Source organism: Hydra vulgaris, chromosome 08 (genome assembly GCF_038396675.1).
Source record: "Hydra vulgaris chromosome 08, alternate assembly HydraT2T_AEP".
NCBI classification, from domain to species: domain Eukaryota; kingdom Metazoa; phylum Cnidaria; class Hydrozoa; order Anthoathecata; family Hydridae; genus Hydra; species Hydra vulgaris.
Genome location: NC_088927.1, coordinates 24,516,466 through 24,531,470, shown reverse-complemented (window position 1 = coordinate 24,531,470; position 15,005 = coordinate 24,516,466). Strand labels below are relative to the sequence as shown.

General features: G+C 28.5%; 1 protein-coding gene across 1 annotated transcript in view; it reads left to right on the top strand.

The window, feature by feature from the left end:
- LOC100208608 (WD repeat-containing protein 7) overlaps positions 1–13,107 on the top strand; it is a 104,750-nt gene extending 91,643 nt beyond the window's left edge. Inside the window, exons 24-28 of the mRNA XM_065803291.1 lie at positions 1,569–1,918; positions 2,005–2,217; positions 2,514–2,596; positions 12,417–12,621; positions 12,716–13,107. Coding sequence (XP_065659363.1) covers positions 1,569–1,918; positions 2,005–2,217; positions 2,514–2,596; positions 12,417–12,621; positions 12,716–12,889 — 1,025 coding nt within the window. The 3' untranslated portion in view covers positions 12,890–13,107. The remainder of the gene's footprint in view (positions 1–1,568; positions 1,919–2,004; positions 2,218–2,513; positions 2,597–12,416; positions 12,622–12,715) is intronic.
- The last annotated feature ends 1,898 nt before the right edge of the window (positions 13,108–15,005 follow it).

Sequence of the window (15,005 nt, the reverse complement as noted above, 5' to 3'; positions counted from 1 at the left end):
CTGGAGATAAGTTTCTTTTAAGGACTTTTGGAAACTTTCTTTTTTTTTTTTGTTGGCACATCTGATAATAAATGTAACTGAGCATGTCTTAAAACATTGTCTTTCAAAGCTAAAATGGAAATCTAAAACACTTTAAATTATTTAATTCTTCGCATGATTAAAGAAAGAGGTTTATATCCTTATTGCACTGTTGCTAGGATTTTAATTGATGCTGGGCTAGGTTTTTTTAAATGTATTGTAAATGTTTTTGATCCATTATGCAAAAATACAACTTCAGAAAATTTAGATGATTCTGGTGTAAAAAGATCAATGGTTTTAGCTTTAGTTGGAGATGTTTCAGAATATAATGAAAATCTTAGTAAACTATTGAAATCTTTAGTGCTGAATGATTTAAAATATTCAATAGCATTTGATCTAAAATGTGGTAACTCTTTATTTGGTTTCTAGTGTAAAAGTGAAAGTACTCTTGGGAGTGGAGAAAAAAGAACTTTAGGTTTAATAGATATCAATTACAATAAGTTTGTTGCAGATGGATGCAAGAACAATTGCACCAAGAAATAAAAACTGTATTTATTCTCAAATTGTATATCACAATGAACCTTTGGAAACTTTAATAAAACATTGTATCCCTCCTCCAGAGTTACATATTTATGTAACTCTGGAATATTGGTATTACTTCTATGTTTGTAAAAGTATTAATTAGTTTGTGTCCTGATTTTGCTTGAATCAAACTATATTATTATTAGAGGTTACCATGGAACAGATTCGGACGATAACAATTCATTTAGATAAATTAGATGATCTAGAAGTTAATTTTTTTGATTAGTTTTTTCTTCTTTTTTTAGATTTTAAAAATATTTTTGAAAAACTGCAGCTTCATCTTCTGGGAAAGTTTATTTATGAATTAAATATTAGCTGGAAAGTTCACATTTTAGTGTGTCATCAAGTTCATAGAGTTCATAAAGTTCATCTTTATCATAGTTTGGGCTTGATGTGTATACTACATCTATTGCATTAATGTTGTATTGTAAACTTTGTTAATGTTAATTTATAATTATGTGTCTAGACCTCTTTTTTTAATGTAGAAAATTGTAGATTTGAAAAAAAAATGTTTTAAAATTGTAATACCCTATCCATTTTTTTAAAATGACCTTTGTTATAACATAAATTATTAAACTTTATACCTTTTTTTTGAAGAAAAAAAAAGATATTTTAACTGAGGAACTTTAGTCTGGAGGAAATATCCTGATATCTATTACCTACCAACCCCTACCCATATGGTACAATATGGGTTAAATAGTTTTTATAAAAACTTTAATAATTATTTCAAAACATTTTACCAGACCCAATAAACAAAAAAAATTAAAGTGAACTAAAATTTACCCTGGCAGTCTCAGGGTGTTACCATACTGTGTTACCCTGGCAGTCTCAGGGTGTTACCATACGAATCAATGTTAGGCTAATTTATGCTACTTCCTTGAAGTAATTTCATAGTAAAAAAACTTTTTTTGTCGGAGCGACTTTTTTTGTCGGAGCGCAGCTAACATCATTTTTTTATCATTTTGTAGGATCAAATAGTTATATGGATGTTAATGTTGTTCGCATGACTGCTAAGGCTTTAACTACTCTTCTTCTGCGCAGACAATCTTCTTCAACACCTGCTTACAGTGCTATTCGACGTGCCGCTATTGATCTCATAGGTCGTGGATTTGCACTCTGGGAGCCTCATATTGATGTTTCCCAGGTTATAATTGGGTTATTTGAGTTGTGTGGAGACATAGATAACCAACTAAAAAGTGAAAAATCTCATAATTTCTCAATTCCTGCTGCAAAAGATTTGCATAGGTCAGCAAAACATGCATTGTCATTAATTTCAACTGCTCGTCCCTCAGCTTGTATCACAACGTTAGCAAAAGAGGTTTTTTATTTCTTTTTTTTGCTTTTTTTTTTTTTTTAAATCCATAAAATAACTACTGTAACCAAACAAATAAAACTGTTATATAGATTGCACGACATGTGGCATATACATCATCAATGTCTTTTACACAACCTTCTCCAGCTGCTATTGCTGTGTATTCTCATGTACGTCAGCAGCCATCTACTTTACATGAAGCACCAATGTCAACAGTCCTTCATAGTGCACGTTCTGAAATTCTACGTGTCATGGAGTACATGATTGAAAAAAATCAGCAACAAGTCATTGAATTTATTGTTGAGGTTTTGTATTTTTTTTGTTGTTGTTTTTTGTTTTTTTTAAAAAATTTTAGTTTTAATGTGCTTTGTTCTTATACATTACTTTATTTATTTGTATATATTATTTTTATTTATATCTCTTATCCCTTATTTCTTTAAAAAAAAGAAAGAAAATTTATTAAGTTTTTGTTATTATTTTATTGTTAGTAATTTCTTAATACCTAATAAATGCTTAATAACCTGTAATAGCTTTTACTAATATCTTGAATGATTGTATTTTCTATTTTTATGTTTTTTTATTTTTATATTAATTATTTTAGGTTGTTGATATAATTGTTCATTTGTTGGACTTTAAAACAATAAAAGAAAAAGGCCTGACTGAAATTTGTCCAGCTTTGTTTAAGTATGCTTTTTTTATAGTTCTATCAAGTAAGATGGTATATAAGATAGATGTGTGAAATAATGTGTGAGATAATATATAAGTGAGATTATATATAATACTAAGTGAAATGATATATAAGCTTATATTTTTTTTATAGGTAAGATTTCTTCTAAATAAGATGTCTTACATTTTTTGAATAATAATAATGAAGTGAAGTTCAGAAATTGTTATAAAAAAGGCAGCAATAAATAAATATTAGATTATAGAAACAAGCTCAATCTGAAATCCCTTGTAATTTTTAGCAATGTATATAGTTAATTATTTTGAGGTAATTTATTTAAAGCTGTATACCCTGCATATCTTAAAGCACGCACATTTTTTGATCGTTGAAATTGAGCATAATTGAAATAATTGCAATAGAAGATATGTAATTTTTAATATATTATGTTATAAAATTAAAAAACAGTTTGTAATTTCTGTGATTGTTGTAATAATCTTTGGATATTTTGTTTTTATATCTTGTTCAAACTAATTTATATCTAGAAAGTTAAGTGATTTTTTGCATCTTTTGTATTATTTTAGACTTAGGCAATATATTTTTGAGAAATTTTGGCCATATATTTTTAAGAAATTTTGTAAACATGCCTAAATTTGGTTTATATATATATATATATATATATATATATATATATATATATATATATATATATATATATATATATATATATATATATATATATATATATATATTTAAACAACTTTAAAAAGTATTCTACACAATAGAGTGCTCAATGTTCTTAAAATAACAGAGCAATTATATTAGTAGTAGAAAATCACTTAACAAAAATTTTTTCCATTTAACACTGTGTTTCATCATGAAACACAGTGTTAAATGGAAAAAATTTTTGTTAAGTGATTTTCTACTACTAATATATATATATATATATATATATATATATATATATATATATATATATATATATATATATATATATATATATATATATATATATATATATATATATATATATATATATATATATATATATATATATATAGTATTGATAAAAGTAATTTTTTGGTAGACAGTGCTCAATACAAAAATATTAAAATATGTATTAAAATAATTATAATAAAATAATTACAAATAAATTTGAAACATAATTCAGAGTTTCAAATTTAATTGTATCGTCAGCATTGCAAACAACCGCAACGACAAAAAAATTTATATACAAAAAAGTTGCAGATAACAAATTTGATTTTGTGGCTGTATTTTGATACTAGTTCATTTCCTTTATTCAGTAGTTTCAAAGATGACATAATGCCAGTAAGCAGATTGCAGATAAATCGCATATTTTCGAATGTGAAAAATCTTCTAATAAACTTTTTAATGAAAATGTAACCAGGACAAAAAATCTGATAATTCGCAATATAATAATATTATTATAGTAATTGTAATATTAATTAGTAATTGTAATATTAATATAGCTAAGTATTTGCTTAAGACTTAGGTATTGACAGCAGTATGGAGTATCTCGCAATGAATACTGGATTTATAACAATAAAAGATCACTAAGATAATTTTGCCAACAATACTAAATGTTGACTAATTAATCCATCTAAGCCAGAACTTGGAAAGATTAGTAAAATTTTACTGGGAAACATCAACAATAAAGTGAGAAACGCCACCTTTGTAAACCAATGGCATAATACGGATGACGTGATAAAATGGCTTCGCAATATTAAAGACAAACATAACTGTACTTTCATCCACTTTGATAATGATGAGTTTTATCCTTCCATCTCTAAAAAATTACTTCAAAGTTTACTTATTCATGCCAAACAATTTACAGAAATCTCAGAAAAAATATTAGATATTATAAACCACTCAAGAGAATTGTTACTTTTCAGTGAATGCAATAGTATCTGGGTCAAAAAGCTTGGTGATCTTAATTTTGGCATCACTTTTGGAAGTTTTGATGGGGCTCAAGTATGAGTCAGTTGGTCTCTTCATTCTTCATATTATAAGTCAAGACTACCGGTAGCAATTCATTGGATTATATAGAAATAATGGCCTTTTAATGGGATTAATGGACCACAATCTGAGAGAATCAAGAAAAACAACGTTCATCTTTTTAAAGAGAAGTTAAATCTAAAACTAACAATAAAAAACAACTTTATAATTATAAACTTTTTCAATGTTACCTTCAACCTGTCAGAAAATGCTTTCCAGCCATACAGAAAACCAGGTGACCACACATTATACATCAATGTAAATTCTAATTCCCCACCCCCCCTTCCTTAGTATTATTATATCCATACCAACCATGATATCCAATATATTAGCAATATTTCATCTAGCAAGGAAGTTTTTGATAGAGCAATACTATATTATAACAATGTGTTAGCATCTAATGGGTATAATAAAAAAATGACTTTCCAAAAAAATCTTGCCTTAACAAAACCAAATCAAGATCACAAAACATTATTTGGTTTAATCCTCTGTTGTCACAAAATGTAAGAACTGACATTGCAAAAAAAATTTTAAATCTAATTGAAAAGTGTTTTTTGAAAACACATAAGTTTTGCAAATTTAATAGAAATAACTTAAAAGTTAGTTATAGTTTCTAACATCATCAATTATTATTAATTATTATTACACAATAAAAAAATATTATCTAATGTTTCCAACATAAATGTTCCAACCTGTAACTGTTGGAAACATTCACAAAGTCCTTTGCAAGGTAAGTGTCTTAGTAAAAATATAATTTATGTCTGCATCGTAAAAACATTACCACAGGATAATTGTTTTAATTATTTTGGTTAAATGGGGCACACCTTAAAGATCGCTGGTACAAACTTAAAAACTTAAAATTAAAAAAAAGAAAGAATCTAGCATCAAATTTTTGTTTATTAAAAATGTTTATCAAATATCAAATTTTATTTTATTTTTTTAAATATCAAATTTTTGTTTATTGAAAAAGACATTGTTGGTTTTTAACAAATTTTTTTGTCTTTACATATTTATATTATATTTAATTCAATATAACACTATAGGTTAATAAATAGAACAAAAAATGTCTAAATTTTGCACTTTGTACAGAATCCATAACTCAAAATATAAATTTCTATCTCCAAAACAGGAGTTTGGAACATAACAAGTACATAAGCTATAGCAAACAAATTTTTGTTATGGAACCAAATGATAAAAGTGTCTCAGTGACCTTTTTATTTGAAGTAATTTTTTTTATTTTCAAACTTGTTTTACCTTGTTTTACCTTTGAAAGTATTGGGTTCTGTTTATCAATTGTAATACAATTAATTACAAATGATTAAATTAGTTTTTTTTTACCCTTAAGTGTAAATTAAAAAGTTAATGAGAATAATCTTGAAAAATATTCAAACTTTTGAAATTTAACTTGATCTCTAAAAAATGAAACTGATGAATAAATATAATTTGGTTTAACCTGGCAATCAATAAAAAAAATTAGTTACTGAATCTATGATATCACCATGGTTACCATTATTTTTTGCGGTAGTCCTTATTATCAATTTTTTTCTTTTCACAATTTTTTACACAATTTGGTTGATTTTAATGTTTTAGTTTCACATATTTTTTCACTGCAATATAAATAATATTAAAATGAAGCAAAACAAAATTCCAAAGAGGGTTGCAAAAAGTATACCAATCCCAGTAACCTGTCACACTAAATTGTAAGTTAATGCAGATATAAAAGCTCAATAAATTAAAAAAATTTTATTTCTTCAGAAAGTTTTTTTTTTTTTTAATTTAATTTTTGTAATTGGTATTTTAATTATGAAAATGGTAGAAGCATTTATTATCTATGTTCGCCATTTGAAATACTGCATGGAACCATTTGTACATATAAACTTGACAAACCAATTTTTCCTTCTAAATGAGTCAATTACACACAGATGCCATTTTCCAGCAGGGAGGAAAGCTAGTTTCAGTAACACAATTATTAAATACTATTGAGAGTTCTGGATTCTCTATCTTTTAAATCTATTGTAAGACTTACAAGATTGTTATCAAGACCACAGCCAGAAAAAAAGACCTTCATCTTTCATCTTTGTAGCTAAATCTTGTTGTGGTTGAGTTAGATTTCAATGGATTGAGTTGACTATTGACTTTTCACTTTTTTTGTTCGCTTTTCTGTTTTCCTAGTTTTTGTTTTTCATCTCATTTAAAATTTTATGGGAATATAAAGAGTTGATTTTGGAACTTTACATGACTTGAATTTATTGAATATAATGGATTTTTTATGTAAAAATTGAAGTTTGTAGTCTCTTTACTGGACAAAGACTTATAAGATGTAAATAAAAATAGGTCCATGTTCAAAAACTATGTATGCATCATTTTTAGTTAGTTAATTAAGTTACACGAAGCTAAAGCCTTGTTTAAGCTCATTATCAGCTGAGTATATGTGTCTATACCCAACTTATATGTCAGTCACTTTTGTGTGGCATTTACAGTAAATGATAAGCTGTAGTAACTACGATGATTAAAAATTGTCCAGTTGTTGTTCAAATTTATTAACTGATGTTGCCTCAATAACATCTGGAAAAGCATTCCAGTCATTGACTACATGGTTGTTGAAAATTTTTTATCTAACTTTGCAGTTCCTGACAATCTCGCAATAATATCTAACTCCATGTTGAGCTCTGGGTGCTATGCTGCAAGGCTGTACGTGCCAATCAATTAGGTTTAAATTGTTGAGAAGCTTTTATTGTTGAATAAGTTCGCCTCTTTTCCATCTGTCTTCAAGAGTAGTTGAATTCATCATTTTGTATCAAGTTTTGTAGTCTTTGTTTTTAAAAGCATAAGGAACTTTCGTGGTGTTGTGTTGTACCTTTTCTTTTTTTTTTACATTCATTTTTGATTTCATTCATAAAGTAATCATGTTTTATTGTTCCAAACATTACATTGACATTTTTTTACATTTAACTCCATTAGCCAGGTTTTTGTCCATTTAACAATCTTGTCTAGATCAGATTGTAAACTTGCTCCGTCTTCATCGTTTTTGAAAACTTTCATGAGCTTTTTGGCATCTGCGTACATTTTGCAAATGGCTGATTTGACATAAATTCACTGGTCATTAACATATCGATCCCCAAAACCATAGGGAAACAAGTCCGAAATTTCCAAAAATGAATTTATGTTGGCAATACATTAAAATCACTCATAACTTTCATTTCCACACAGAACCAACTCTCCTTCGCCTATAACTTTAGTTGTAAATCAAAATATTTCCAAAAGGAATTAAAAAATATTGTACATGTTTCAGTTCCAAGAAGCAATATCTCATATTTTTATTAAATTAAAATTTTAGTCAAGATAGGGTTGGCCCTAAAACAGAACCTTACAGAACGCCACTATTTACATCAATCCAGTCAGATATTGAATAATAAGTATAACACACTGCTTGTGGTTTCTCAAGAAGGTTTTCATGACGATTATGACTTAACTATTCGATTATGACTTAACTATTTCATGTCTATTTTTTTTTTTTCATAAGAACCTTGCCAGATTTTATTGAAAGTTAAAAAATCAAAGTCTTTGCAACTGTCATTGATGTTTTAAAACAAACGGACACCAATGTTGTCATCACCAATTGATTTATTTCCATCAAGAGTTTTTAGGTGTTTGAGAACAATATTTTGATCAATCCTTATATCTGAAGTTGAAGCATTTATTTTGGATGCAAAAGGATTTATTGGCTGAATCAGTGGTTCCTTTGTAAAAACTGATTGAAATTGGTTGTTGAGAATGTTTGCTTTTGTTATTTCATCACTTCTTATTTGATTGCTCACTATCCGTTTACTATTAATATATGCAAATAGACTTTTTGAATTGTGCTTGTTGTTAGCTAGCTTTGGCTCATAGACGCATAGACCTCATTTTTAACATTTGTATGCTCCTGTATGTGCGCTGCATTTTTCCACTTTGAGTTAACATTTTTATACCAGAGCTCTTTTTTTAGTCTAATTAGCTTCATTAACTTGTCTGTGATCCAGGGTTGCCTTTTTTTCAGCAGTTGATTTGTTGCCTTTGGAATAAACTTATGGCACGCTTCACTATAGAGGTTAAACCATATGGAATGACATTCTTGAACATTGCGATCCATAAATCTAGCTTGCCAATTTATGTTATTTATAAATGTATTTATTTCATTATATTTACCATATTTGTAGAAGAATTTTTTGCTGTTTGTAAAAAATTATTGCTGTTAAAGCTATGCTAATTACTATGACTTAAATTATGCTGTCAGCATAATGTCCTTGAGAGACTGTACCAAAACAAGTTCTTGTCAAAACTTTGTTGAACCTATCTTTTGATTCTGATATAATTAGATCAAGTTTGTTGTTTAAATTTCCATCAGTTTTCTTAAAAGTTGGACATTTGACATGCTGGTATAGGTGGTTAATACAGAGAGCATCGTTGAACCTGTACTCAAGACTATTTTCATTATCAGATGTGATACTCCAGTCAGATTGCCAAGTTATGCCTGGAGAGTTGAAGTCACTTGTCACAATAAAGCCATTATATGCTTTTGTATCAATCAAGTATCTAGCGTAACCGAGAACACAAGTTATTTCATTTAATTGTACTGAAGCAGTTGACAAGTTCCTATCTGGGCAATAAATATAACTTACAAGAAATTTATCTGATGATAATTTTATTTCAACTCAAAGTTGTTCAGAATCGTTGCATTTAAAGCTTATATTTAGCTACGAATTATCTAGTTCACTTTCCATTATACCATTTTGAACATCAATTGCTACACCAACTCCATAACTGATACTTTCCTAAATAGCATATAGTTATTGATTGATAAGCCAAAGCAGAATCAAACCAAGTTTCAGTTATAGAGATTAGGTTGTATAGAGATATATTGTTTTGATTATAGAGATATATTGTTTTGCTCGGTTAATAATTGGAGTTCAGTAATTTTGTCTTTATTAAGTGAAGTTGCATTGGTGTAGAACCAATGAAGAGATGTTGAAATATTCTTATGAAGATTGTTTTTGTTTGATGCGGATGTATATGGTGATTGATTTGCTAGTTCTTTAGATTGAGTGACATGCAACAGCCCTGCAGCTTCACAAGCATCTTTCCAGTTGCCAAATGTGTTTTTTATCATTACCATTGATATTGATTGTTTTTTGTGTGTTGATGCATTTGAGCCTTCCTCCTCAGATGACAAATCGATAGGGCTGATTGAGTACTTTATTTGTCTCTAGAACGTCATTATAGTTTTTCCTGTTTTTATTTAGTTTGTTAAAAGTATCAACTTGAGATGAAGTGCAATCTAGACTAACAAAAACTTAGTTTCTTCAATTTTCAATTTTTGATAGGTTTTTTGCAGATCTAGTATACTTTTCTAGTTTCTGTGTCTTTAAATTGGACAACAATCGACAAACTTGTAGTTGCTGGAAGTTTATGGACTATTTTATGAGTGGAACTTGTTTTAATGGTATCAATAACTCCTTTTTGTCATCATCGCAATTTTTTGTGCTAGGAAGACCATAAATGGCTACATGAGTTGCTTTAGTTGTTTGCATCTCACTATTTTGTTGTAGTCTGGTGCTCTTTAATTTGTTGTGATTCAAGTTTAAGGGGTAGCATTGTCTATTTCAAGTGTTGATGTTTTCTCTGCAAGAAATTTATGAATCCAGCTGTTGTGTCTTGTAGTTTGTTTCTGATGGTTGACTAGCCATTTTCAGCCAGTTTGTTAATGCAAATATTGGATTGCATTTAAATTTCTTTTCTTTTTCTTCCCCCATTAATAATATTATTCTGTATACTAGTAAGAGCAATATCACCCTGAATAACAGTGGATTACCTCTAATTACAAGCTTAGAGGGCTATCACCCTGAATAACTTTCATATAGAACAAAAGTTTATCTGTTTTATTTCAGTGAAAATGTTGGATAGATTCAAGTATAGGGGAAGGTTTTTTCAAAGAAGAAATATTTTTTCATAGGGTCCGAATGAGTTTTTTATTGTTTACAACTTAAGTGAAAATCTAGCCATTATTTTGTTCAGTACGTCTGCCTTTTGAATCGTTAATTAAATGCTTGTTTTATATTCATTTTAAAATCAAGCCAAAACCATAACATGATTACACAACATCCTTTATTATTTAGTTCACAGCTAGAGCAAGAGTCAAGGAAACACAATACTTTGTTCTCAAGGTTTGCAACTAGACCAAAAGTCAAAAGCCATTATTTGGAACACATCAGGCCGTTAACTTATAGGCAAAAATTCAAACAAGATTAAATTGGTGTTAAGGGAGTAATTATAAAGATGGTTCATATAAGTCCAGTTTAAAAGCAACTAATTAAGAAGCAGGAATGGTCAAAACTCAGTTACGTATGATTATTTCATAAGGGAATACTGATTTAGGGAGCTGCGAGTCTATTCATCGACTGAGTTTTAGAGAGCACACAAAGGAGTTGCTGCCTCATCAACTGAGAGTTTGGGTTGGGGCAGCGAAAGTATTTTTTTATTGTTCCTTGTTATTCTTGGTTTGTTCTTTGTTGTGCACTTTAACATTTTTTGTTTAGTTTATATTTAATTACAATTTATATTGTTTTAATAGAATTATTCATTTTATACTTGGTATAATTATAATTTATGCAGTTTACATCATTTAAAAGTAAATTTTAGAATTGATCAAGTAGATTTTGAGAAAATGCAATCTAAAATCGTCCAAATTTCAATCGATCATGTGATATAAGACAGCGAATACAGACATAGCTTGATCTTTTTTATATATATATTCTAAAACTTGATTTTTTTTTTCTTGATTTTTTTTTTTATCTTGATTTATGTTTATCAAATCATTTTTCTTTTCTCATTTATTTATTTACAAAAAATATCAAGTTAACTAAAGGTTTTTTATCTCTATCGGTTTTAACTTTTTTAGATAAAACACCGTATTATTATGGCTAGACTGTTTATGCATTAAACAACACTATTGAATAGTACACACTGAAATAAGATGTTATTTGTAGTGTTACTAACACTCAGATTTTTCTTCATTTAAAGGATCTTGTTCTGAAAGTGAAATAGATTTTGTAATTAGCAACAAATACTAATGCGGCCGTGGCGCAGTGGTTAGAGCGCTTAAATAAAGTGCGGCCGTGGCGCAGTGGTTAGAGCGCTTGCTTTATAAGCAGGAGATCCAGGTTCGAAACGAGCTCTGGACAAATTTTCGCGTCACGGTGAGGAAGGAGGCGTGAACTTCCTGGTTAAATGCACTTCCGCGGTGCTCTGTGACAAGACCGTTAGGACTTCTTGGGGCACCTAAAATAAAATGTAAGAAAAAAAAAAATTAGTTAAAACAATCAAACACAGATGAAGAGATATGTTTTATTAAAAATACTGAGGTTTTAGATTATAATTTTTATGAATATCTGCCATTTGAGAAAGGTATCTAAGCTTTTTTAGCTTGGATACCTTGGATAAAAAGATGAAGAAAAAAAAAGAAAAAAGTAGGTAATTGTTTAAATTTAAAATGGCAAAAGGAAAAAGAAGAATATCATTGCTGAAACAAAAAATCATTACAAATCCCAAAAATTCTGACCCTCTTGCGTTATTTAAGTTGATTGTTACAAACTTTGTAAGTAAATTGCTTAACAAACTAACATATGCCCATCTGTGTGTGTATATATTATCTAAAAAGTTTAATTTTTTTTTTTTAATGTATTGTCTAATATATATTAAAAAACGTTTAACATTTTTAATCAACAATCAAATGTTTATTTGTAATTATATATTTTTATCATTACGAACAATTTTTCAATTTTATAATAGGTTCGGAATGGTTTCGTATTGCAATTACACCCGTCGTCTTGCTGTTGGATCGCGACTCGGTCACATTGCTTTGTACGAACTGAGATCTTCAAGGTGTCAGATTATTCCAGCACACGAGACAGCAGTTTCTGCTTTGGCTTTTTCTCCTGAAGGAAAATATCTTGCTTCATTTTCGTTTTCGGATAGGAAAATTAACTTTTATCAGGTTACTTTTTTCTTTCTTTCTTTTTTTTCTATATTTTTTGTTTTCATTAAAAATAATAATTATAAATCAAAACAATGATCATGCTTAATTTTAGACTAGTAGTAGTCTCTTGGGCATGCTAAGCTCCACAATAAAGTGCATACATTCATACAACACCGCGATACCAGATAATAACATGGCTGGTAAAACTATTCGCATTCTTTGGACATCAAAAAAACGTGTGGTTCTGTTGCTAGGCGACGGCTCTCAGCAGTCGTTCACTGCTTAAACTTTTTGTTTTAAAATCCTACGATCTTATGTTGATCAGTTTTTTTTATTTTTCTTGTCACGTTCTTGTGTTTATGTAACATATGTGTAAAAAATGAACAATATTGCGCAACATATTAACCTTCGTCAATAATATTTTGTAAATAAAATGACTATTTTGTGGTTTTTAGTTTTGTTTTTTGTAGCATGAAAGTTTAAAAAATATATAGTTTTATAGAATTATTTTAATTTCTTAAAAGTACGTATTTTTATTTACCATCTCATTGTGAAACTAATGTGAAAATCTAGCAAAATCTTGTAGTATTTAACTAAATATAAAATTGGAATGACTACATAAAACGCGCCACAAATAGGGGAAAGGTAGTTCTTTTTAAAATTGATAATATACAATATTAGATTGTGAAGCTCGCTTAACTCAATGGAAATAGAGGATTTGATAAAGTTATTTAGAGTAGTTATGGGATTTGATAAAGTTATTTAGAGTAGTTATGGGATTTGATAAAGTTAATTAGCGTCATAACAGCCAAGGACCTGCAAGCAATGTTAAAGGCTCTAATTCAATATTATTGGAGCATTTCACAAGAAAGCAAGATAATACTTCCTAACGAACAGGACTGTACCCTTATGAAATAAAATACAATTACATTTTCATTTCTTCAAAAAGCATGAATGAATTTAAAACATGGTTAGACAAATTCATCATTGCCCAGCATTTCGCGGCGTTAAAATTATCTTGTTTTATCTCCACATTTTTGAGATAGGGTCATGGCACCCCCTACCGTGGTTTTTGAAAAAATCAGTAAATTTTTTATGTTTTTTTTTTTTATTATTTATTTTTTCAGCATTGTTTATACAAAACTAACTTATTTCACTAATAAATAATTTTTAAAAAGATGTACTTTTAAAGATTTAAGATGTTTTTTTACCCGCAAATGATTTTTTATTGCTTTCTTAAGAAAATCTTTAGCAGTAAAAAAAAGTTTGTCTAGTTTTTTTACGGCTTAAAACTTATATAATTTTTTTGATAAAAATTTTTTTGAAAAATAGTTGTAAAAACATTGAATATTTTAAATTTTATCAAAAAATATTAGTATTTTTTGTATAACATTGTTTAATCTTTTACACGGTAGGTGATTACGAAAATTATAATAGTTAGCACTTACCGTTTATAAAAATATTTTTTCGGACGTGTCTTATTTTGTGAAGTTTTCTCTCTAAAAAACCATTTCAGTTCAACTCATTTACCAATTAAAGGTAATTTAACCCAAGGGAGTATTTATTTGATATGTGTTTTTATACTTTATTTATTATGTGAAATCAATTTAACCCTTGGGAGAATTTGTTTGATATGTTTTTCATACTTTATTTATTATGTGAAATGAATTCGATTAGAAAGATGCAAGGTTCAAAATAGAAAAAAAATATTCGAAAAAAGCTTTTGTATTCAGAAGAACAACTGCATGCAGCACTTAGAGCTTTAAATAAAGGTGAAAATTTTTTGTGTCAGCAAAAAGTTTAATGTTCCTGAAAGTACCTTACGCGATAAATTATCTGGTAAAAGCCAACCCAAACGGCAAAACTCTGGCTTTAAATCATATCTTGGAGAAGAAATAGAGAATGAATTGGTTGCTTGGTTAATGCAGTGCGCTAACACGGGTTTTGCGATTACAAAAAAGTTATTAATTAAGGCGGTACAAAAAACAGTTATAGGGTGAGGTATAAAAACACCATTTAAAGATGATATCCCAAGTAAAAACTGGTTTTATAAATTTATGCGTTGTCATAAGGAATTATCGCAAAAACGAGCAGAGCATATTAGTCGAGCTAGAGGTCTTATAACTGAAGCATCGATAAGAAAACGGTTTAATCACGTGTATGAATTATTAGGCGATGATGCGCAATACCTTAATGATCCATCTTGTGTTTTTAATTTAGACGAAACTGGTTTTGAGTTAGCACCAAAAACTGGAAAAGTAATTGGCATTAGAGGAAGAAATGTTTATGAAGAATGCAACAACAGCGATAAGGAAAACCGTACAACACTATTTTGCGTAAATGCAAATGGTCAATTTGCACCATCATTATCATTGTACAAGTATGCTCGAATGCCAAAAACT